Source organism: Nesoenas mayeri, assembly GCF_963082525.1.
Source record: "Nesoenas mayeri genome assembly, chromosome: 7".
NCBI lineage: Eukaryota > Metazoa > Chordata > Aves > Columbiformes > Columbidae > Nesoenas > Nesoenas mayeri.
Genome location: NC_137551.1, coordinates 26,096,874 through 26,113,886, shown reverse-complemented (window position 1 = coordinate 26,113,886; position 17,013 = coordinate 26,096,874). Strand labels below are relative to the sequence as shown.

Genomic DNA, 17,013 nt, shown 5'->3' with positions numbered 1-17,013 from the left:
CCCCCATCTCCCGCCCACCCACCCATCCCTCGCTGGGGCTGGGAGCAGGTGACGGAGACCCAGAGGGGTAGCCTGGGTGACACCAGACTGCCTGGGGTGGGTGGTGTGTGTCTGGCTGCCCACGGCTGCATCCTGCCCTACGGCTGAGTCCTGCCTCCTGGCTTTCTGGGCTGAGGGTCAGTCTATATGTTTATTTTTTTTTCCCCATTTTCCTCTAATTTGAAGCCCTTGAAGAGTCTCAAGAGCTGCAACGTCCTATCGTAGGAGGGGAGCAACAGACGAGGCAGAGCCCCCCAGTCTCCTTGGCACGGGGGCTGGGTTCCCCAGACAAATTTTGGGGGAGCACTTCCTCGGGGGCGACCTTCACCCCAGGCCTGAGGCTGCTTTGGGGAATGGGGATCCCCAGGGTGGGCTGGGCCGGTGCGATGCAGGAGATGAGGACCCCCCAGCCGTGGGATCGACGTGACTAGGGCTGTACGGGGCGAGGGTGACCCACGCAGGGGGTCCCCCCGACACGGCTGCCGCACGGACCCCCCACGTAACCCCAGCCCCTTCCCTCTCGGAGGCGTGGCCTGGCGGAGCGGGGGCGGAGTCTTGGGGGGCGTGGCTTTTGGGGGCGGGGCCGGGCGCGGGGCGGGGCGGCGGGCGCGGCGCGGCGCGGGAGGCGGTGGCGGCGGGGCCGCGGTGAGTGCGGGGGCCGGGCCCGGGGAGTCCCGTGGGGCCGTGGGGGGGCTGCGGCGGCGTTCAGGGCGAACTGTGGGGTGGCCAAGGCGCGGGGGCCACGGGGAGCGCTTTCGGGGAGCTGCCGGCACTTGAACTGTTGGGGGGGCCGGGCCCCGGGGGCCGCTTTGGGGGGAACCGGGTGTCCCGAGGGCTGGGGCGCCGTGGGGCGCTTTGGGGGTCTTTCAGGGGCACTTTGGGGCGTCCTGGGAATGCAGGGGCTCTGGAGGTCCATGGGGCACTTTTGGGGGTCGCGGGGCACTTTGGAGGTGCTTTTCGGACACTCTGGGGGAGCCGTGGGGCAGTGCAGGCCCAGCGGCCCCGTGGGGCACTTTGGGGGTGTTTTGGAGCACTTTGGGGGTGCTTTAGGGACACTTTGGGGGAGCTGAGGGGCAGCAGAGGCCCAGGAGCTCTGTGCAGCACTGTGGGGGTGCCATGAGGCACTTTGGGGGTGTTGTGGGGCAGTACAGGCCCTGGGGCTCCGTAGGCCACTTTGGGGGTGTCATGGGGAACTTTGCGGGTGTTTAGGGTATATTGAGGGAGCTGTGGGGCAGCAGGGGCCCAAGGGAGCCGTGGAGCACTTAGTGGAGCTGTGGGGTCAGGCAGGGTGGAAGCACCGTGGGGCAGACTGGGGGCTGCAGGGCTCAGTGGGGCAGTATGGGGTGGTTGGGAGGGCAGGGAGGGGTGTGGGGTGGGCAAAGGGGGCAGCACCACTTGAGGAGCCTCAGGATGTGGGGGAGGCTAGAGAGGGGCATGAGGGGGTGCACACAGGCCAGGTGCATTGGGAGGGATGAGGGGCTGCTTCCCCTTGCCCTGGGGTGGCCCTAAGGTGCCATTGTCATGTGAGGGACCCCAGGGACCAGAAACACCCAGCGGCTCAGGGTGGGGGTTCAATGGAGCAGGGACTGAGCCCTCCCTTGCCTTTTTGGGGTCGGAACGGTGTGATCTGGCTTTGCTGTGCTCCGGATGGAGCAGCTGGTGGTGACGCCGCCCCAGTTGCTGACTGGTTTTGCTGGGTGGCTGGAGGGAGGTTTCGAAGGGCGCTGGCAGCCGGCTGGGTGGCTGCCCCTGCCCCCCTGGTGACTTGCTCCCCTTGGTGGCAGTGGGACCCTCTCAGCGGGCTGGGGGGGCTTGTGGGAGGGAGAAGATGGAGTCCCTTCCCACCACCTCCCAGCCTGGCTGCCGAGTGTAGGGCCCTGGTGGTGGCAGGATCTCCTCTGTGGCTCTGTGGGACTTGGCTGTCCTCAGGGGCTTCCCCCTGACCCGCACGTCCTGGGGGGTTTTCGTGGGGGTGGAGTCTTGGCTGCAGCTGTGGGGGACTGAGATGCCCTTTGGGATGGGGTTCCTTCATGTCCCTCCCCAGTCCCTGATCCTGCCCCTCTGGCAGCATCAGGTCCCCACAGGAGGCCATTGTCCCCAGCACCCCTCCCAGGGCACCCACAGCCATGCCTGGGTGTTTGGAGAAGTGTACCAGCCGCTGCGCTCCCCTCACAGCCTCTGTGCCGTGCTGGCACCAGTGGGTTTGAGCAGGGAGAACTACGGGGAGCGCAGGGACCCCTGTTGCTGTTTGGCACCCTAACCACCCTCCTCTTTCTCCTTCCTGCTTCAGGGGCTGGTGGAGCCATCTTTGTGGTGCAAGAGCCCAAGTGGACCGGACGGATGGGCAGCGGCTGGCAAGGTTAGTGGCGGGGGGGTCACCTGCTTTCTCACCTTGGGGTGTCACAGGCATGATGTGAGGTTGCTGTGTCCCTGGGGGTGCGTGTGCCAGTGGGGGCGATGGTGTCGTGGGGGGCTGGTACCTCTCCCTGCTCGTCCCCCTGGGCGCTGGCAGGCAGATTGATTTCAGGTGACAGCTCGGCAGGCGAGACCATGCGGGCAGCGGCCCCCCCGCGCGTGCCCCGTGCCAGCCGCAGCCATGTGCAAGATGCGATGAGGCAGCAGGGGACGGATCCAGCCCGTCGGCTGGCGCCCGTCACACAGGCGTATGGCATGGGTTGGGGCAAGGGGGGCCGCAACAGGGCACTAGCAGAGCATCCTCCCCAGCTGGAGAGGGGCATGTGGGGCAGGAACAAGGGGCACCTATGTGTTGGGGCTGGGAAAGAGCCTGGTGCCCACATCTTGGGCCACCTGCCTGCATGGCAGCAGTCCTCTCAGTGGAGTGGGTGGCCAGCAGGGGTTCAGCGGGGGGTGCCTGGGGCAAAGCCCCCTGCCCTGTGCTCTTCCATGTAGGCTCCAACTCACCCGCTTGGTACCATGGTAGTCCCCCAACTTCAGTGGGTGGGTTAGGGGAGGGACCCCCGACCTGGTCCTCCTGGTCAGCAGAGGCTTGATTAGCAGATGGTCACAGCCTGGCAGGTCTCCGGGGTACCCTGCACCCTGCTGTGGGTGTCTGGGGTTGGGGGACACCCTCTGTGGGGTCACTGCAAAGAGATGGGGGCTGTGGGGCTGGCCCCTGGTCTCCATGTGGGCTGTGCTGGCGAGTGCCTTGCGGCAGGCAGGAACCGTAGGGCAGGCAGGCGGGCAGGCTGCCCAGGAGCCATCTCTCTGTGGGCCTCTGGGGATTCGCCTCCAGCCCTGGCATGCTTCCTGTGGGGGGTTCATGCTGCGGGACAGGACCTCGTTGCTGCTGCCCCATGGTGCCACCAGCACCCCACAGGCCCTGGCACCCCTGGGCTTCTCCCTTGGGATGCTGAGCCCAGTTGGGGGGTGCTGGCGCTGCGCCCCAGGCTAAGCCTTGTTTCATTCTTGTTCATCTTGCCTCTCATTCTGTCTGCTTTCCGTTGGGCCAACCTGCACCCATGAGATTGGATGTAATGTCTGAGAACCTGGGGTTGCCCCCATGCCCACCCAGGGATGCTGGCAGCCATTGGGGCACAGCCAGCAGTCCCCATGGCTCTGACATCCCATCTCCCTTGCCCACAGGCTGCCTGCGTGCCCCTGCCCGCTGGGGGCCCCCCCGCCATGGCTATCGTGCAGACGCTGCCAGTGCCCCTTGAGGCAGCTGCTGAGGGGTCTGCGAAGCTCCGCACCGCCACCCACTCGCCCCCCGCCGCCATGGGCAGCGTCGGCAGCCTCCTGCCCGGCCGGCCCCGCCACGACTGTGCTGGCCAGCCCTGTGATGGGGGGCCCCCCACCGCCTCATTCCGCAAGCAGGAGGGGCTGCTCCGGGCCAGCCCCCGGGACCCCCCGTCCCCTGAGGAGCCCCGCATGGCCGTGCCCAGTGTTGCCCATGCCTACGCCAACGGGGGCTTCTGCGGCGACTGGCTCGACGCCCCCTCTCCTGCCAGCCTCTGCAGTGACTCGGATGAGCCCCACGATGACCGAGCCCCCAGTGATCACCTCCAGGGGCCACCCCCCAAGCTGGTCCCTGTCTCTGGCAAGCTGGAGGAGGTGAGAGGGAGGCAGCAACAGGTTGAGTGGGTGCTGGGGTCTTGGCTTTGCTCCCTGTGCCATGCTGGGTTGGCTATGGGCTGGGGGGTGTGAACTGGGGCCATGTGGCCCCATTTTTGTTGTGCCTGGGGAGGTGGTGATCCTGTGCCCTTTATGTCCCTTCCTTCATGCCAAGGGTGCGTATGGGAACCCACCTGGGCACCTCATAGAGTAAGGACAGAGCAGGCAGCGACCAGTCCTTGTCTCTTTTTAGGTGCAAAGGCACTGGGGCTGAGGGCACCCCGCTGTCACCACCCCAGACAGACCGTTGGGATGGTGGCAGGTCCCCGAGGCCCCCTACTCTCTCGTCTTCCTTTGGCAGAACGTGGAGAAGACCCTGATCCGCCCAATGGCCTTCAAACCAGTGGTGCCCAAGCTCCGGAGCACCCATCCGGGCGCGCGCCCAGGGCTCTCAGAGAGCCAGGTGAGCCTCACCCACTTGCTGGGTGCTGAGAAGCCCGGCTCCCTGAGCTGCCGCGCCAGCACCCTCTCAGATTCAGGGCGCAACTCCCTCTCCAGCCTGCCCACCTACAGCACGGGCTGCAGCCAGCACCCTGAGGCGGGCACCCTGCCAGCCACCCTCCACGGTCCCCCCGACCCCGCAGGGGGCTGCCGCCCCTCCAACTCGGACAGTGGGCGCTCATCTTCCAGCAAGAGCACGGGCTCACTGAGCGGCAGGGGCCGGCCATCCTCAGAGAGCGGCTCCTGCGGGCGCTCGCCCCTGCCCAGCGAGGAGGCCATGCTGGTGCGGGAGCTGGAGGACAAGCTGCGGGAGAGGGAGGCTGAGCTGCAGCTCCTGCGCGACAGCCTGGATGAGAACGAAGTGGCCATCTGTCAGGTATGCCCCAATGTCCCCCCATCCTGTCCCTGTACCCCTGCCTGGGATGCCTTATGTGGACATCTCTCCTGGTTGGGGAGCAGGGGACCCCCTTTGGGGACTCTCTACGGACCCTTGTATGGGAATACTTTTTCCTGTGGTTTTGGGAATGGGGGTTTTCCTCACCGGTGGGTGGTCCTATATAGGCTCTGGGGGACCCTCATATGATGTGGGGGGAGCACGTGTACTAACTGAGGTGCCTTGTCTTGAGGTGCCCTATTTTGGATGCACCTGAGACTTCTCCCCACTGGTGCTGGGGCAGAGGGAGCCCTATAGGCTCTGGGAGTGCTGACATAGGGGGGCCAGCATGACAAGGGATGGGGGCACGAGGAGGGAAGGGACACCACTACATCACACTACTTCTGGGCCTCTCCTCTGCTTTGGGGAGGACATGCCACCCCCCCTCCCTATAGGCAGGGGTTGCCCATCCTACAGAGGGCAGCAGAAACATGGGGGTGCCACGCCACCCCCCTTAACATGTCCCTCCCTGCCACCCAGGTGTACGAGGAGAAGCAGCGGCGCTGTGAGCAGGAGCTGGAGGGGCTGCGGCAGCGCTGTGCGGCCCAGGCGCGGCAGGCAGCGCAGGCAGTGCAGCGCGGGCAGCAGGTCCTGCAGCTCCAGGTGCTGCAGCTGCAGCAGGAGAAGAAGCAGCTGCAGGAGGACTTGGCCCAGCTGCTGCAGGAGCGGGACCTGCTGGAGCGACGCTGTGCCTCCTTCCAGCGCGAACACACGGAGCTGGCACCCCGGCTGGAGGAGACCAAGTGGGAGGTGAGTTGCCCGACAGCACTGGCTGAGTGCAGGGTATGGCTGGGGGGGTCCTGGCCAGCACCTGAGCCCCATTAGCCCTAGGGGCTCAGTATTAGGGCCAGATCTGTTTAATAATTTGATCAATGATCTGGACAAGGGGATTGAGTGCACCTCAGTAAGTTTGTAGACAATGCCGAGTTGGGTGGGAGTGTTGATCTGCTCAGGGGTAGGAAGGCTCTACAGAGGGATCTGGACTGGCTGGATCATTGGGCTGAAGCCAAGTGTATGAGGTTTAATAAGGCCAAGTGCTGAGTCCTGCATTTGGGTCACAACAACCCCATGCAACACTACAGGCTTGGGGAAGAGTGGCTGGAAAGCTGCCTGGAGGAAAAGGATCTTGGGGTGTTGATCAACAGCCACCTGAATATGAGCCAGCAGTGTGCCCAGGTAGCCAGAAAGGCCAACAGCATCCTGGCTTGTATCAGGAATAGTGTGGCCAACAGGACTAGGGGAGTGATTGTCCCCCCGTGCTCCATGCTGGTGAGGCCCCACCTTGAATACTGTGTACGTGTTTGGGCCCCTCACCACAAGAAAGACATGGAGGTTCAGGAGAGTTCAGAGAAGGGCAGCGGAGCTGGTGAGGGATCCGGAGCACAAGCGGGATGAGAAGCGGCTGAAGGAACTGGGGCTGTTTAGCCTGGAGTAAAGGAGGCTGAGGGGGAGACCTTGTTGCTGTCTACAGCTACCTGAAAGGAGGTTGTAGCATGGAGGGTGTTGGTCTCTTCTCCCAAGTAGCAAGTGAAAGGATGAGAGGAAATGGCCTCAGGTTGCACCAGGGGAGATTTAGATTGGATATTAGGAAATATTTCGTCACAGAAAGGGTTTTCAAGCACTGCAACAGGCTGCCCAGGGAAGTGATGGAGTCACCATCCCTGGAGGTGTTTGAGACGTGTGGATGAGGATCTTAGGGACGTGGCTTAGTGCCAGTGTTGGGTTAATGGTTGGACTCGATGATCTTGAGGGTTTCTTCCAACCAAAATGATTCTATGATTCCATCATCCCGCAGGTGTGCCAGAAGTCGGGGGAGATCTCACTGCTGAAGCAGCAGCTGAAGGAGGCGCAGGCAGAGCTGGCGCAGCGGGGTGCCGAGCTGCTGGGGCTGCGGGCGCAGCTGCGTGAGGCGCGGGCGCAGCTGCAGGCAGGCGAGCGGCGGGCGCAGGGGCTGCAGGAGGCTGCTCGCCTGAAGGCACTGGAGCTGGAGGTCTGCGCCAACGAACTGCAGCGACGCAAGAGCGAGGCCGACCTCTTCCGTGCCAAAGCCGGCCGGCTCGAGCAGGAGGTGGCAGGGCTGCGGGAAGCCACCCGTGGGCGATGCCACCAGCCCGGCGAGGGGTGTCCCCCGCCTGCTGAGGGTTGTCCCCAATCCAGCGAGGAGCCCCGTGGCAGTGCGGGGCTGCGGCGGCAGCTGGAGCGGCTGCGGGCAGAGGTGGCCCTGGAGCGGCAGCGCGGGCAGGAGCAGCGGGACGCCTTTGAGCAGGAGCGCAGCACGTGGCAGGGTGAGAAGGAGCGGGTGATCCACTACCAGAAGCAGCTGCAGTATAGCTACATCCAGATGTACCGCCGCAATCGACGGCTCGAGCAGCGGCTCCAGCATCTCCGGCTCCAGGGCGAGGAGCCCCCGCCTGAGCCTTGCGACCCCCCTGGCCCCGACCCACCCTTCGAGGAGATCACAGCCACCGAGATCTGAGACACTGCCTTCCCTTGCCCTGTGCTCGGAGGGTGGAGGGAGCCTCCAGCCCCATGGATTTGGGGAGCCATGGGGGGGGTCCCTGCTCTCTCCCCAGCTCTGCAGAGACTGCTGTCACTGTGAGGGGGCAGAAGGGACCACAGGTGCTGCCCCCTCCTCAGCACTGGGATGTTGGGGTGAGGGTACATCGGCACCCATCACAGTGGGGGGATGCCTGTGAGATGCGGGGCCAGGTGGGTGCTGAGTCCTGGCCTCAGGGCTGCCCGGAACTGGTTCCAGCTGATCCTCTTAGCGCCCAGGGGATTAGCAGCACTGGCTTCAGCCAGGGTCACCTTGGGCAGGGGGAGGGCTGGTTTGTCCCCTCCCTCTCATCCCTGCTGGCACTGTCACCCAGCCACTTCCAAAGGCGATGGCACGTGCCCTGTCCCTGCCTGTGCCAGCCTCCCCTCCACCCCCGTGTGTTTGTCAGGGGATCGTTTCTGTGCCATTTTAAATAACTCTATTTTTATAGGACCTACCAAAACATATCACCCTCGCTCAGCTCACACCCCACCTGTTTGTGTCCCCCCTCACCCCTGCCGCGGGGCAACTTACCCTCAGTGCCTTTCCCATGCCCTCACCCCCAGCATCCCTCTGTTCCCCCTGCAAAGAAAGGCCTGGCCCATGCCCTTGTGATGCCCAGACTGCCAGGGGAGAGGGGCACGGTGCTGGGAGTGACAGCTGGGGACATCCCTGGGGTGGGCAGAGGTGGGGGAGCCCAGCTGGGCACCCAGACAGGGAGTCAAACCAAAGGAAAAGCCTGGCTGTGTCCAGCTCTGGCTTGGTCGCCCCCAGCTCCAGAGGGGGGAATTTGTACTTTATTTCAGTCATGTCCTGTTCCCAGAGCCTGGCTCGCCTGTGTACCACCCAGAAATGCCGATTAAAAACGAGCCCCTGGCTGTGGTTTTTTTCAGGGCTGTGTCCATGTGTCCGGAGTGGGGTCAGGGGCTGCATGCCCCCCTCCTGCATAACCAGCATTGCCCCCCCCGCCCAGGTCCTGCGGCAGGCAGCTCCTCTGTGCCTGTGGAGCAGCTCCGGTTCTCACACCGTCTGGCTATGCTGAGACTGGCCACAGCCTGGTGCAGGAATGAGCTGTCCTGCTCCTCCAGAGCCAGAGGATGGCTCCTCAAAGTGGGGTGCAGCATCACTCTGGGGGGCCTCTGGGCACCCGCACCACCAGCTCCATGGGCTCCTTGGCTTTGTTACGGTAGGCCTGGCGGATGATGTCCACAGCCCGCTGGTGGGTGACATTCTGCAGGCTCTCTCCGTCCACTGACACCAGCTCCTGCCCAGCCTGATCCCCAGGAGAGAAAGCAGTGGGGTGAAGTGCATGCTTTTGGGCTGCCATGGGGCTGCCAGCACTCAGCAGCACCATAGGATGGGGGTGTCTGGATTCATGCCTATCTCCCCTCCTGGTGTGTGCCATGTCCCCCAGGCTCCCCCCATACCTTGAGGACACCGCTGAGGAAGGCAGCTCCTCCTGGGAAGATCTTCTCGATCTTCACCACTGGCTGCGCTCTAGACTCGATGCCACCAGAGATGCTGATGCCTGCAAGGGAGACACAACACCCTCGTACCTGTGTAGGTTGGGACCCCCACCCACTCCCAGGTGTGGCACTGCCTCCCCTGTGCAGCTGTGCCTCCATCCCACCCTATCTTGGTAAGTCCTACATGGATGAGAGCACATGTTGGGGGCAGCTCCTCCCCTTCTAGTTTGGGCGGACTGCGACTGGGCAATGCTCAGAGTTTTGCCGTCTGCCCCCTAAATGGGGTGCCCCTTGCCAAGGGGGTGTCATGCACCCCAGTGATGCTGGTGTCGGGGGGGAGGCCCATTCCCACCCCACCCCCAGGGTCCCACCTGAATGTCACCCACCCAGCGAGTGCTTCAGCTTGGAGAGGGTGACAGAGAGCAGCCGGTACTCTTCCTCCTCTTCCTCCCTGCCAGCATCCCCAGGGCCATTGATGGCTGTCCCAGCCCCGGCCTCACCTCCTGGCCTGCCAAAGAGGGGTGCGAGGGGGGGCCGTGCCCGCCGGGGCTTCCCCAGCACCTCAGCCCCTCCATCAGGTGCTGACCCAGGGGAGTCCTTGTGCCAGGTGGGCCGGGGGCTGCGCGAGCGCCCGCGCCCCTCGCCTTGGGGGGGCTCAGCCAGCAGCCAGTTGGGGGACTGGGGGCTGGCAGCAGGTGCGGGGCGGCTGGTGCAGGCGTAGGCATCCACTGGCACGTCGGGGAGCGGGGTGTAGGTGCGGGGGTGAAGCCGGTGAGGGCTGGGGGAGGCCCGCGGCCGGGCTGGGCTTGCCTGCAGCCCCCCAGCTTCCTCTGGCTCTGGGGCTCCTGCCGGCTTCAGCAGGAACCCGCCCCGGTAGTCTGCAATGAGAAGGGTTTAGAGACCCCCACAGCCCTCCTCCCTGGGACCCCCATTGCCCAGAGACACCCCAGGACCCCAGAGTCCGGGGACTCCTGCCACCCAGGGACCCCCTGGGCACCAAGACCCCCATCTCTTCCTCCTCCAGGGACACCCTGCTCCCCCTCGAGGACCTCTGACACTCAAGGACCCACAGGCACCTCTCTCAAGGGACTCCAGATCCTTCTCCCCAAACGCCCCTGGTTTCCAGGTTCCACAGATCCTGCTACCCCTGGACCACCCAGGGACACCAGATCTGCTGTCCTCTGGGACCCCCTGCACCCAGACATCCCAGCTCACCCTTCTTCGGCTCCCACCTCCCTTTCTCCTCCCTCAAATTGCTCCTGCCAGGCAGACCCCAGGGGGTGGCACTCACCAGGCACTGGTGTGATAAGGTGTCTTTTGGGGGGAACATCATGGTGGGCTGGACGGAGGGCAGGCGAGCGCACTGCGAGCAGGGAGAGACGATGGTCACCCTCCCCAGGCTGTGCCCACCCTGCCCACTGCCCCATATATACTGCCAAGGTCCTGGGGGGGTGGGGTTCTACCTGAGCGGCTCTTCAGGGCATCAAAGGCTTCCAGCTCCAGGGGCATCACCATACTGTCAAACCGGCCTAGGTCTGTGGGGGCCACCACACTCCTGTGGGGGCACAGAGAGGGGACAGGTTGTGGCCACCTCTGGGATGGAGCAGAAGTGGGGCTGAGGAGCAAGTGGGAGGCCCTGGGTCCATTTCACCCCGCTGGATGTTATTGGGGTACCCCTGGCATCACCCACCTCACATCCCGCAGCAAGAGGACCTTCTCGGGCCGGTCCAGGATGGCCAGCAGTGGCCGCACCAAATCCTCCACACTGCCCTCATGCAGGTACTGCGGGCACAGGAGGGGTGTTAGCAGACAGGTGCTCCCTACCCCATGCCTCAGTTTACCTCCCAGACCTTAACATGGGCAGGTAGCACTGGTCGTGGTGCCCCGTGAGTTGCAGGAGCTGCCTGGGGATAAGCCCAGGGCACCAGCGCTGTTTTGCCTACACCTTGCCGCTACACAGTGCCATACCCGGGAGCAGTGGCGCAGCACGGCTGTCACCTCGTCAGGGCTGAGGAGGCGTGCAGCAGTGTCCTGGATGTGTGGCAGCCGGGCCTCAGAGTCACTGCCGTTGGGCTGCAGGGCGGTGATGCTGGCCGGGCCCAGGATGCTGGCACGCCGGCTCTTCTCTGGTGGGAAGACAGCAAGGAGGAGTGGCCAGAGGGGCAAGGACCACCCTGGGCACCCCACAACCTCCCATGACCCCCACCAGCTCAATCCACACCAGAGTTGCACAGACACATGCAGCACGGGGCCAGGTGCATGCAGAGCCTGCCCTCTAGCCCCCCCTGGGCACACGGGCACCCGCATTACCCCGCTTCAGGCTCCGGATGACAAACTTCTGCACAGCGCCTACTGCAATGGAGATGGAGAGGGGTGAGCACCTGGGGGGGATGACCAGCGGCGTTGCTGCCCACCACCAAAATTGCATGCCCAAGGACCCCTTTCCTACAACCCCTTCATGCCAGGGGTGCCATAATGGCGTTTGCAGTGCCACAGAAGGGTAGACTGGTCTCAGACTGGATCCCTCTACACCCTGTCCCCCAGTCCAGTACCTCTGTCCCCATCAGGGCGCCCCGGGGACTTGGTGCGTGTCCAGCGGTCAGAGGTGGAGGGCTCCTGGCTGGGGGGGGCCCAGCTCTGGCTGGCAGCACGGCCCCCCTTGAAGAAGAGGTTGACAAGGGTCTTGGAGCGGTGCAGCCCTGGGGGGGCTCCCCGTGCCCCTTGTCCCTCTGGCTTCTCTTTCTTCCGCTTCTCCTCTGGGGACAGAGAGAGGGGCTGGGGTGGAGGGTCCAGGGGATGCCACTCCAAGTGGTGTTTGGCACCTGGGAAGGGGGATCTGGGCTGGGAACCTGGCGGAGCAGAGGGACTACTAGGGGACACTGACTGGAAGACAGACCTGTTGTGTGGAGCAAGGGGTCTCCAGGAGCTGTGAGGTTGGGCTTTGGGGTACCTGGCAAGCTGCAAGGACAGGACAGGGGCTATGCAGGGCTATAGGATGCCTAGGGCTGGTGGCCTGGTGTCCATATGGGGTGAGGGCGCTATATGATGCTGGGATAGGGGCCAGGGACTTGACTATAGGATGCCCAGGAGTGGCAGTCAGAGATCTATGTGGATCAGGGGCGATAGGATACTGGAGCAAGGGACGGGCACCACGTGAGGCATAGACTGAGCTATGGGACTCCCACGGCTGGGGGTGCAGGGTTGGAAGGGGACCCCAGCCAGGGCTGAGTCCCACACATGGGACCGTACCCCAGTGCTTACCGGCGACGGTGAGGTCACTCTGGGAGCGCGTGATGGGCTGCCGGGGCCGGCTCAGAGCCAGCAGCAGTGCCGTCTTGGGTGAGTGGGTGAAGGTCCGTCGCGGGTGGGTGCCAGGCAGCTCACGGGCACTCTGGCCCCGGATGGCTGTGTCCCGCAGCAGCTCGGGGGGACGCACTGTGCGTCGTGTCTCTGGCAGCCCCTCGGTGGCTGGCTCAGTCTGCATGGCCCGCTCAGCACGCTCCCGTGCCCAGCTCCGCCGTGGCCCATCCTCTGTGGAGATGGCCACATCCACGGTGCGGGCAGGAGGCCCCAGGGTGGCCGTCCCCAGCCCATTCACTGCCCCTGGCACCGGCCCCGAGGAGTAGGAGGAGATGGAGGAGCTGGTCTCTGAGGTCTGAGACAGCTGCTGCAGCTGCCCGTTGGTCACTGCAAAGTCACAGCACGGAGATGGTGTGACACACCATGGGGCTACAAGGAGATCCACATAGCTCCTGAGGACAGGGGACATGTGGGGACCCACAGGGTCAAGGGAATTGGGGAAGGGCTGCTGAGCATTGCATAGAGATCTTCATGTCCCCTGCAAGGATGGGAACATGTGGGACTCTGCAGGATCAACGGGACCACAGGGCTGCTGGCCATGGTACAGGGCTCTCCATGTCCCCTCCCAAGGATATCGGACAGCTGGGACTCTGCAGGGTCACAAGGACCATGGGGATGCTGACTCTGGCACAGGAAGCTTCATGCTCCTCCAAGGCCATGGGACCCCATGGCACAAGGACCTTCTCTCTCCCCACCAGGGATGGATGCCCCTTGCATGCAGGTCCCAGCCCCACCCCGTGCCCCAGCCCAGTGTCCCTGCTGGTACCCGCACAGCACTGCCCTTACAGCGACTGAGCCAGCAGTACTCGGCCACCATCTCCTTGTAGGCGGGGAACCGGCCGGTCTCCTAGGCACAGGGGGAGAGGACATGGGGGTCAGTGAGCACTGGCTGCCCTAGGCGAACCCGATCCAGTGCCAGCCATGAATAATAAATTCCCCCCTCCCACCCACTTGAAATCCAACCAGCCGGCAGCTGCACCAGCCCCACAGGCGCCAGGCCGAGCTGGGGCAGTGCCAGTGTGGGGGGACACCGACCCCCCCACCTCACCCAGGGGTCCCACAGGTACCTTGATGGTTAGCATGATATGTGTCTGCCCCTTGAGCACCTCCACTGCCTTGCTATGGCTTATGTCTTCAAACTTGACTCCGTTGGCTGCAAGGACTTGGTCTCCCACCCGAATGCCGTTCTGCTCTGCCAGCCCTCCAGGGTCCACCCTAGGGCAGATGCAGGGGCAGGATGGGGCAAAGCTCTCGCCGGAGCTCTGCTCCAGCCCCACACCTCCAGCTGGGCAGGCCCATGGCCCAGCACCCACTGTGGTGATGCCCCCAAAATTGTGAGGGTGAGGGGCTCAGTCAAGGAGGCGGTGCTGAGCCCCAGAATGGGCACAGCAGGGATTAGAGTGCCATGCCCCACTCCTGCCCCCCAGGGTGGCCATACTTGGAGACGTAGATGCCGAGGCCGAACTCCCTGCCGCCACGGATGTTGAAGCCCAGGCAGTAGTCATCAGAGGTGGTGTAGAGGTGGACAATGCGCCGCAATCCATCCTCAGATCCACTCTCTGATGGTGTTGAGCCACTTTTCTCCACCACCAGGCGCCTGTTCACCACATCCACCCTGGGGCATGGGCACAGTGTTTGGGGTGGGCCTCAGTGCTCTGGCTCTTGTCCCCCAGTGGGATGGGGACATCAGTGTCACGCAGCAGACAAGAATGATGGGGATGGGGGATGGTGAGGATGGGGCTTGCACCCACCCTGCCTGCTCCAGACCTTCCTGTTCTATCCTGTGCCCCAGCTTGGGTTCTCCCCACCTTTCTTGGAGACGTCTGTTGCCCTCCACCCTGGGGATCCCCCAGCATTCTCCACCAAGCTTCCCCACCATGACCTCCATGGAGCTGGGCTTTGGGATGCTGGCATGAGGGACACCCTGCTCACCATGCCGTCTTCTCCTTGGAGAACTTGATGCCTGGCACACGGCCCATCCGTCGAACCACCATGCGGAGGCGGTTGTTGCCAGTGAGGACCTTGACAGCACTGCTCATGGTGATATTCTCCAGGCTCACGCTGTTGACCTCCGTGATCTTGTCACCAACACACAGCCCAGCCTGCTCTGCAAGGGGCACGTGGCTTGGCTGGGCACCTGACCCAGCACTGATGTCCTTGTTTGGTGTTTCCTTAAATGTGACCCCAGCCTGATCTGGACCCCATGGTAGCAGAGGTGGGGATGCTCAGCAAATGCAGCAAGGCTGTGGCAGGCATGAGGGGCTTGTCACCTCGCTGTGGCTTGGGGGTGGAACTCCGAGACATCAGCACAAGTCTACCCACTCCTGTCCCTGCCCTTTCTCTGTGGCCACATGCGGCAGGCAGCAAAAGGTGGGTTGCCACCATGAAGGGTGGAATCGCTGCTGCAGCATTGTGTCACTGGAAACTCCTCAAAGGGTCTTGCTGGCATGTGCCTGTCCCCATCAGTGTCCCTCAGCCTGTCCCACTTACCAGCAGCGCTGCCCTCCTCCACCTTGCTGACAAAGATGCCCAGCCCGTGCTCGGAGCCGCCACGGACGCTGAAACCCAGCTTGCCATCCATGCTCTTCTCCACCGTGATGGCATTGATGATGTTGCTCTCATTGCTGCTGGCTGTGGGGACAGAACATGTCACCCGGGTTGGGTCCAAGTGACAGGGAGGGGTGTCTCTTGCTGGGGATGTCCCCAGTCCCAGGATAACTCTCCCTGCTCCTGGGCCAGGACAACTCAGGTGTCTGGGCCCTCTGGCCACGCAGGTGAGCAGAGGGCTGTGACACCACACGCACCTTCGATGGGGTTGTTGATGAGGATGACACGGCCCATGGGGGAGGTGGTGCGGCTGCCCCGGTCATCCCCGTTGAGCAGGCGGCTCTGCTTGCTGAGGAGGTAGCGGGGAGCCAGGCTGGCCTCACTGCTGGAGCTCCGCGACCGGCTGCCCGTCGTCATCCCTGACAGCGCTGCGTCCCAGCCCTGGGCCATGGTGGCGCTGGGCACCCTGGCGTCCCGGTGTCCGGCTCAGGACTGGCCGTGTCCTCACGGGACCAGGGCTGCCCGTCGGCCGGGGGTGGACATGGCATAGTCCAGCAGCACATACCCGAGCTCCGACACTGCTCTCTCTCAGCAGTGCGATGCTGGGGCCAGCTGGTGCAGGTACTTGATGCTGGCAGGACAGGTCCTGGGCACAGCTCTACAGCCTGGGGGGACAAGGAACTTCGTGACCCCTTCTCAAGCCCTGTCCCCTCTCATTCCACAGCATCCCGGGGGCCAAACCGCTGCAGGGTCCTGGGTACTACCATGGGGGTGGCAGGCACAGGCTGCCCTGCCCTGGGGCGAGGATGCTGCGATGCAAAGGGGTTTTACCTGTCAGGGACCTCAGCTTTAGGCCAGAGAGCAAGACCTGAATCCCCAGCCCCTCCCGGGGGAAAATTTGCAGCAGGAGATGGGGAGAGCCCCCTCTGTCCTCCCAGGTTTACACTGCTGGGAGCTGCCATGGGGCTGGGGACCGGCAGATGCCCCTAGCAAAATGCTCGCGGGGATTTTCCAGGCGTGGATGAAACGCCATCACGGGGCCCCCCCGCTTCGTCCTCCGTTTGCCCCAGCCTGACCTCAATAAATAAGTCATGATCCTGGCCAGGGGAACACGCTGGTGTCCCCTTTGCCTGGCAGCCCCCCATGGCGCCCACTGGCTGCTCCTTCCGCCCCCCAGCACCATCCGGCGGTGCTCCCTCCCCAAAGGGGCGCTGGAGATCCCCCTGCCGCCGCCTCCCCTGCCGCCGTCCCGTGCCCTCCTCACCTGTCCCCATGGTGCCACCTGCGACAGAGACACCCGGCAGCGCGGGGGGGATGGAGAAGCCGGGGGGGGCAGCACCGCCTCCTGCCCCCCCGCCCGCGGGGATTGGCTGTCCCTGCGGGACCGGCGCGGCCATCGGGCGCGGGAACTGTCAATCAAGAGCGGCCAGGGCTGGCCTCGCAGCTGGGGAGGGAGCCCTCTGTGTGTGTTTTCCCCACAGGCACGGCGTGGTGGGGCTCGGGGGGGGCGAGTCTCCCCGCGGGGCCGCGTGGGGCGAGGGATGCGGTGCCCCTCCAAACCCCTCCCTTAGCGCGAGGCACCCCGGGGTTCACAGGGGAAACTGAGGCACGGCCAGGGAAGGGGGTGTGTCCCCCCTCCGCCCACTCCGGTGATGCGAGCCGGTGTCCCCCCGTGTCCCCCCTCCCCATGGGGCATCGCCTCCAACCCGGGCTGGCCGTGACCACCCGGCGGGGCCCGGCGCCGCCAGAGCGAACCCGACACCGTGGCGGTTTCAGGTGATGCGTGGCGGCCGGGGGTGCCGCGGGGGGGCTGCGGCCGGGCGGCGGGGGCGGGGACCGGAGTAGGGGCGTCCCTCCGCTCCCACAGCGGCAGAGTCCGCGCTGCGCTCCGGGGCAGCTCCCCCGGGACACCCCGACAGCGAGCGGAGGGGAAGGGCCGGGGTGAGGGGCTGGGGGGGCACGGCCGGCGTGGGGACGCGCACCCACACACACATACACCCCATGCACCCACACGTCCACGACATGCGTGTTTATACCCCTGCGCAGTCACACGCGTGCAA

The 17,013-nt window shown here is 64.6% G+C and overlaps 2 protein-coding genes across 2 annotated transcripts; one reads left to right on the top strand and one right to left on the bottom strand.

The window, feature by feature from the left end:
• Window positions 1-652: 652 nt before the first annotated feature.
• Window positions 653-8,445, top strand: LZTS2 (leucine zipper tumor suppressor 2). Its single transcript, XM_080347415.1, has 6 exons — window positions 653-684; window positions 2,330-2,398; window positions 3,643-4,110; window positions 4,472-4,987; window positions 5,525-5,794; window positions 6,840-8,445. The coding sequence occupies exons 3-6, from the start codon at window positions 3,682-3,684 to the stop codon at window positions 7,518-7,520; spliced, it is 1,896 nt and encodes a 631-aa protein (XP_080203541.1). The 5' UTR covers window positions 653-684; window positions 2,330-2,398; window positions 3,643-3,681; the 3' UTR covers window positions 7,521-8,445.
• Window positions 8,446-8,703: 258 nt separating this feature from the next.
• Window positions 8,704-15,403, bottom strand: PDZD7 (PDZ domain containing 7; the record flags this gene model as incomplete). The annotated part of the gene is made up of 16 exons (XM_080348312.1): window positions 8,704-8,853; window positions 9,008-9,108; window positions 9,433-9,924; window positions 10,338-10,409; window positions 10,510-10,601; window positions 10,737-10,828; window positions 11,015-11,172; window positions 11,357-11,398; window positions 11,599-11,802; window positions 12,308-12,733; window positions 13,193-13,253; window positions 13,474-13,621; window positions 13,845-14,021; window positions 14,339-14,513; window positions 14,897-15,037; window positions 15,211-15,403. The coding sequence occupies 16 exons, from the start codon at window positions 15,401-15,403 to the stop codon at window positions 8,704-8,706; spliced, it is 2,724 nt and encodes a 907-aa protein (XP_080204438.1).
• Between the last annotated feature and the right edge of the window lie 1,610 nt (window positions 15,404-17,013).

What these genes read in the sequence shown, in the direction of transcription:
- LZTS2 (XM_080347415.1), top strand. Translation starts at nt 3,682, where the DNA reads ATGGCTATCGTGCAGACGCTGCCAGTGCCCCTTGAGGCAGCTGCTGAG. An exon ending in TCTCTGGCAAGCTGGAGGAG is followed by an intron (nt 4,111 to 4,471) that starts GTGAGAGGGAGG and finishes TTCCTTTGGCAG; the next exon opens with AACGTGGAGAAGACCCTGAT. An exon ending in ACGAAGTGGCCATCTGTCAG is followed by an intron (nt 4,988 to 5,524) that starts GTATGCCCCAAT and finishes CCTGCCACCCAG; the next exon opens with GTGTACGAGGAGAAGCAGCG.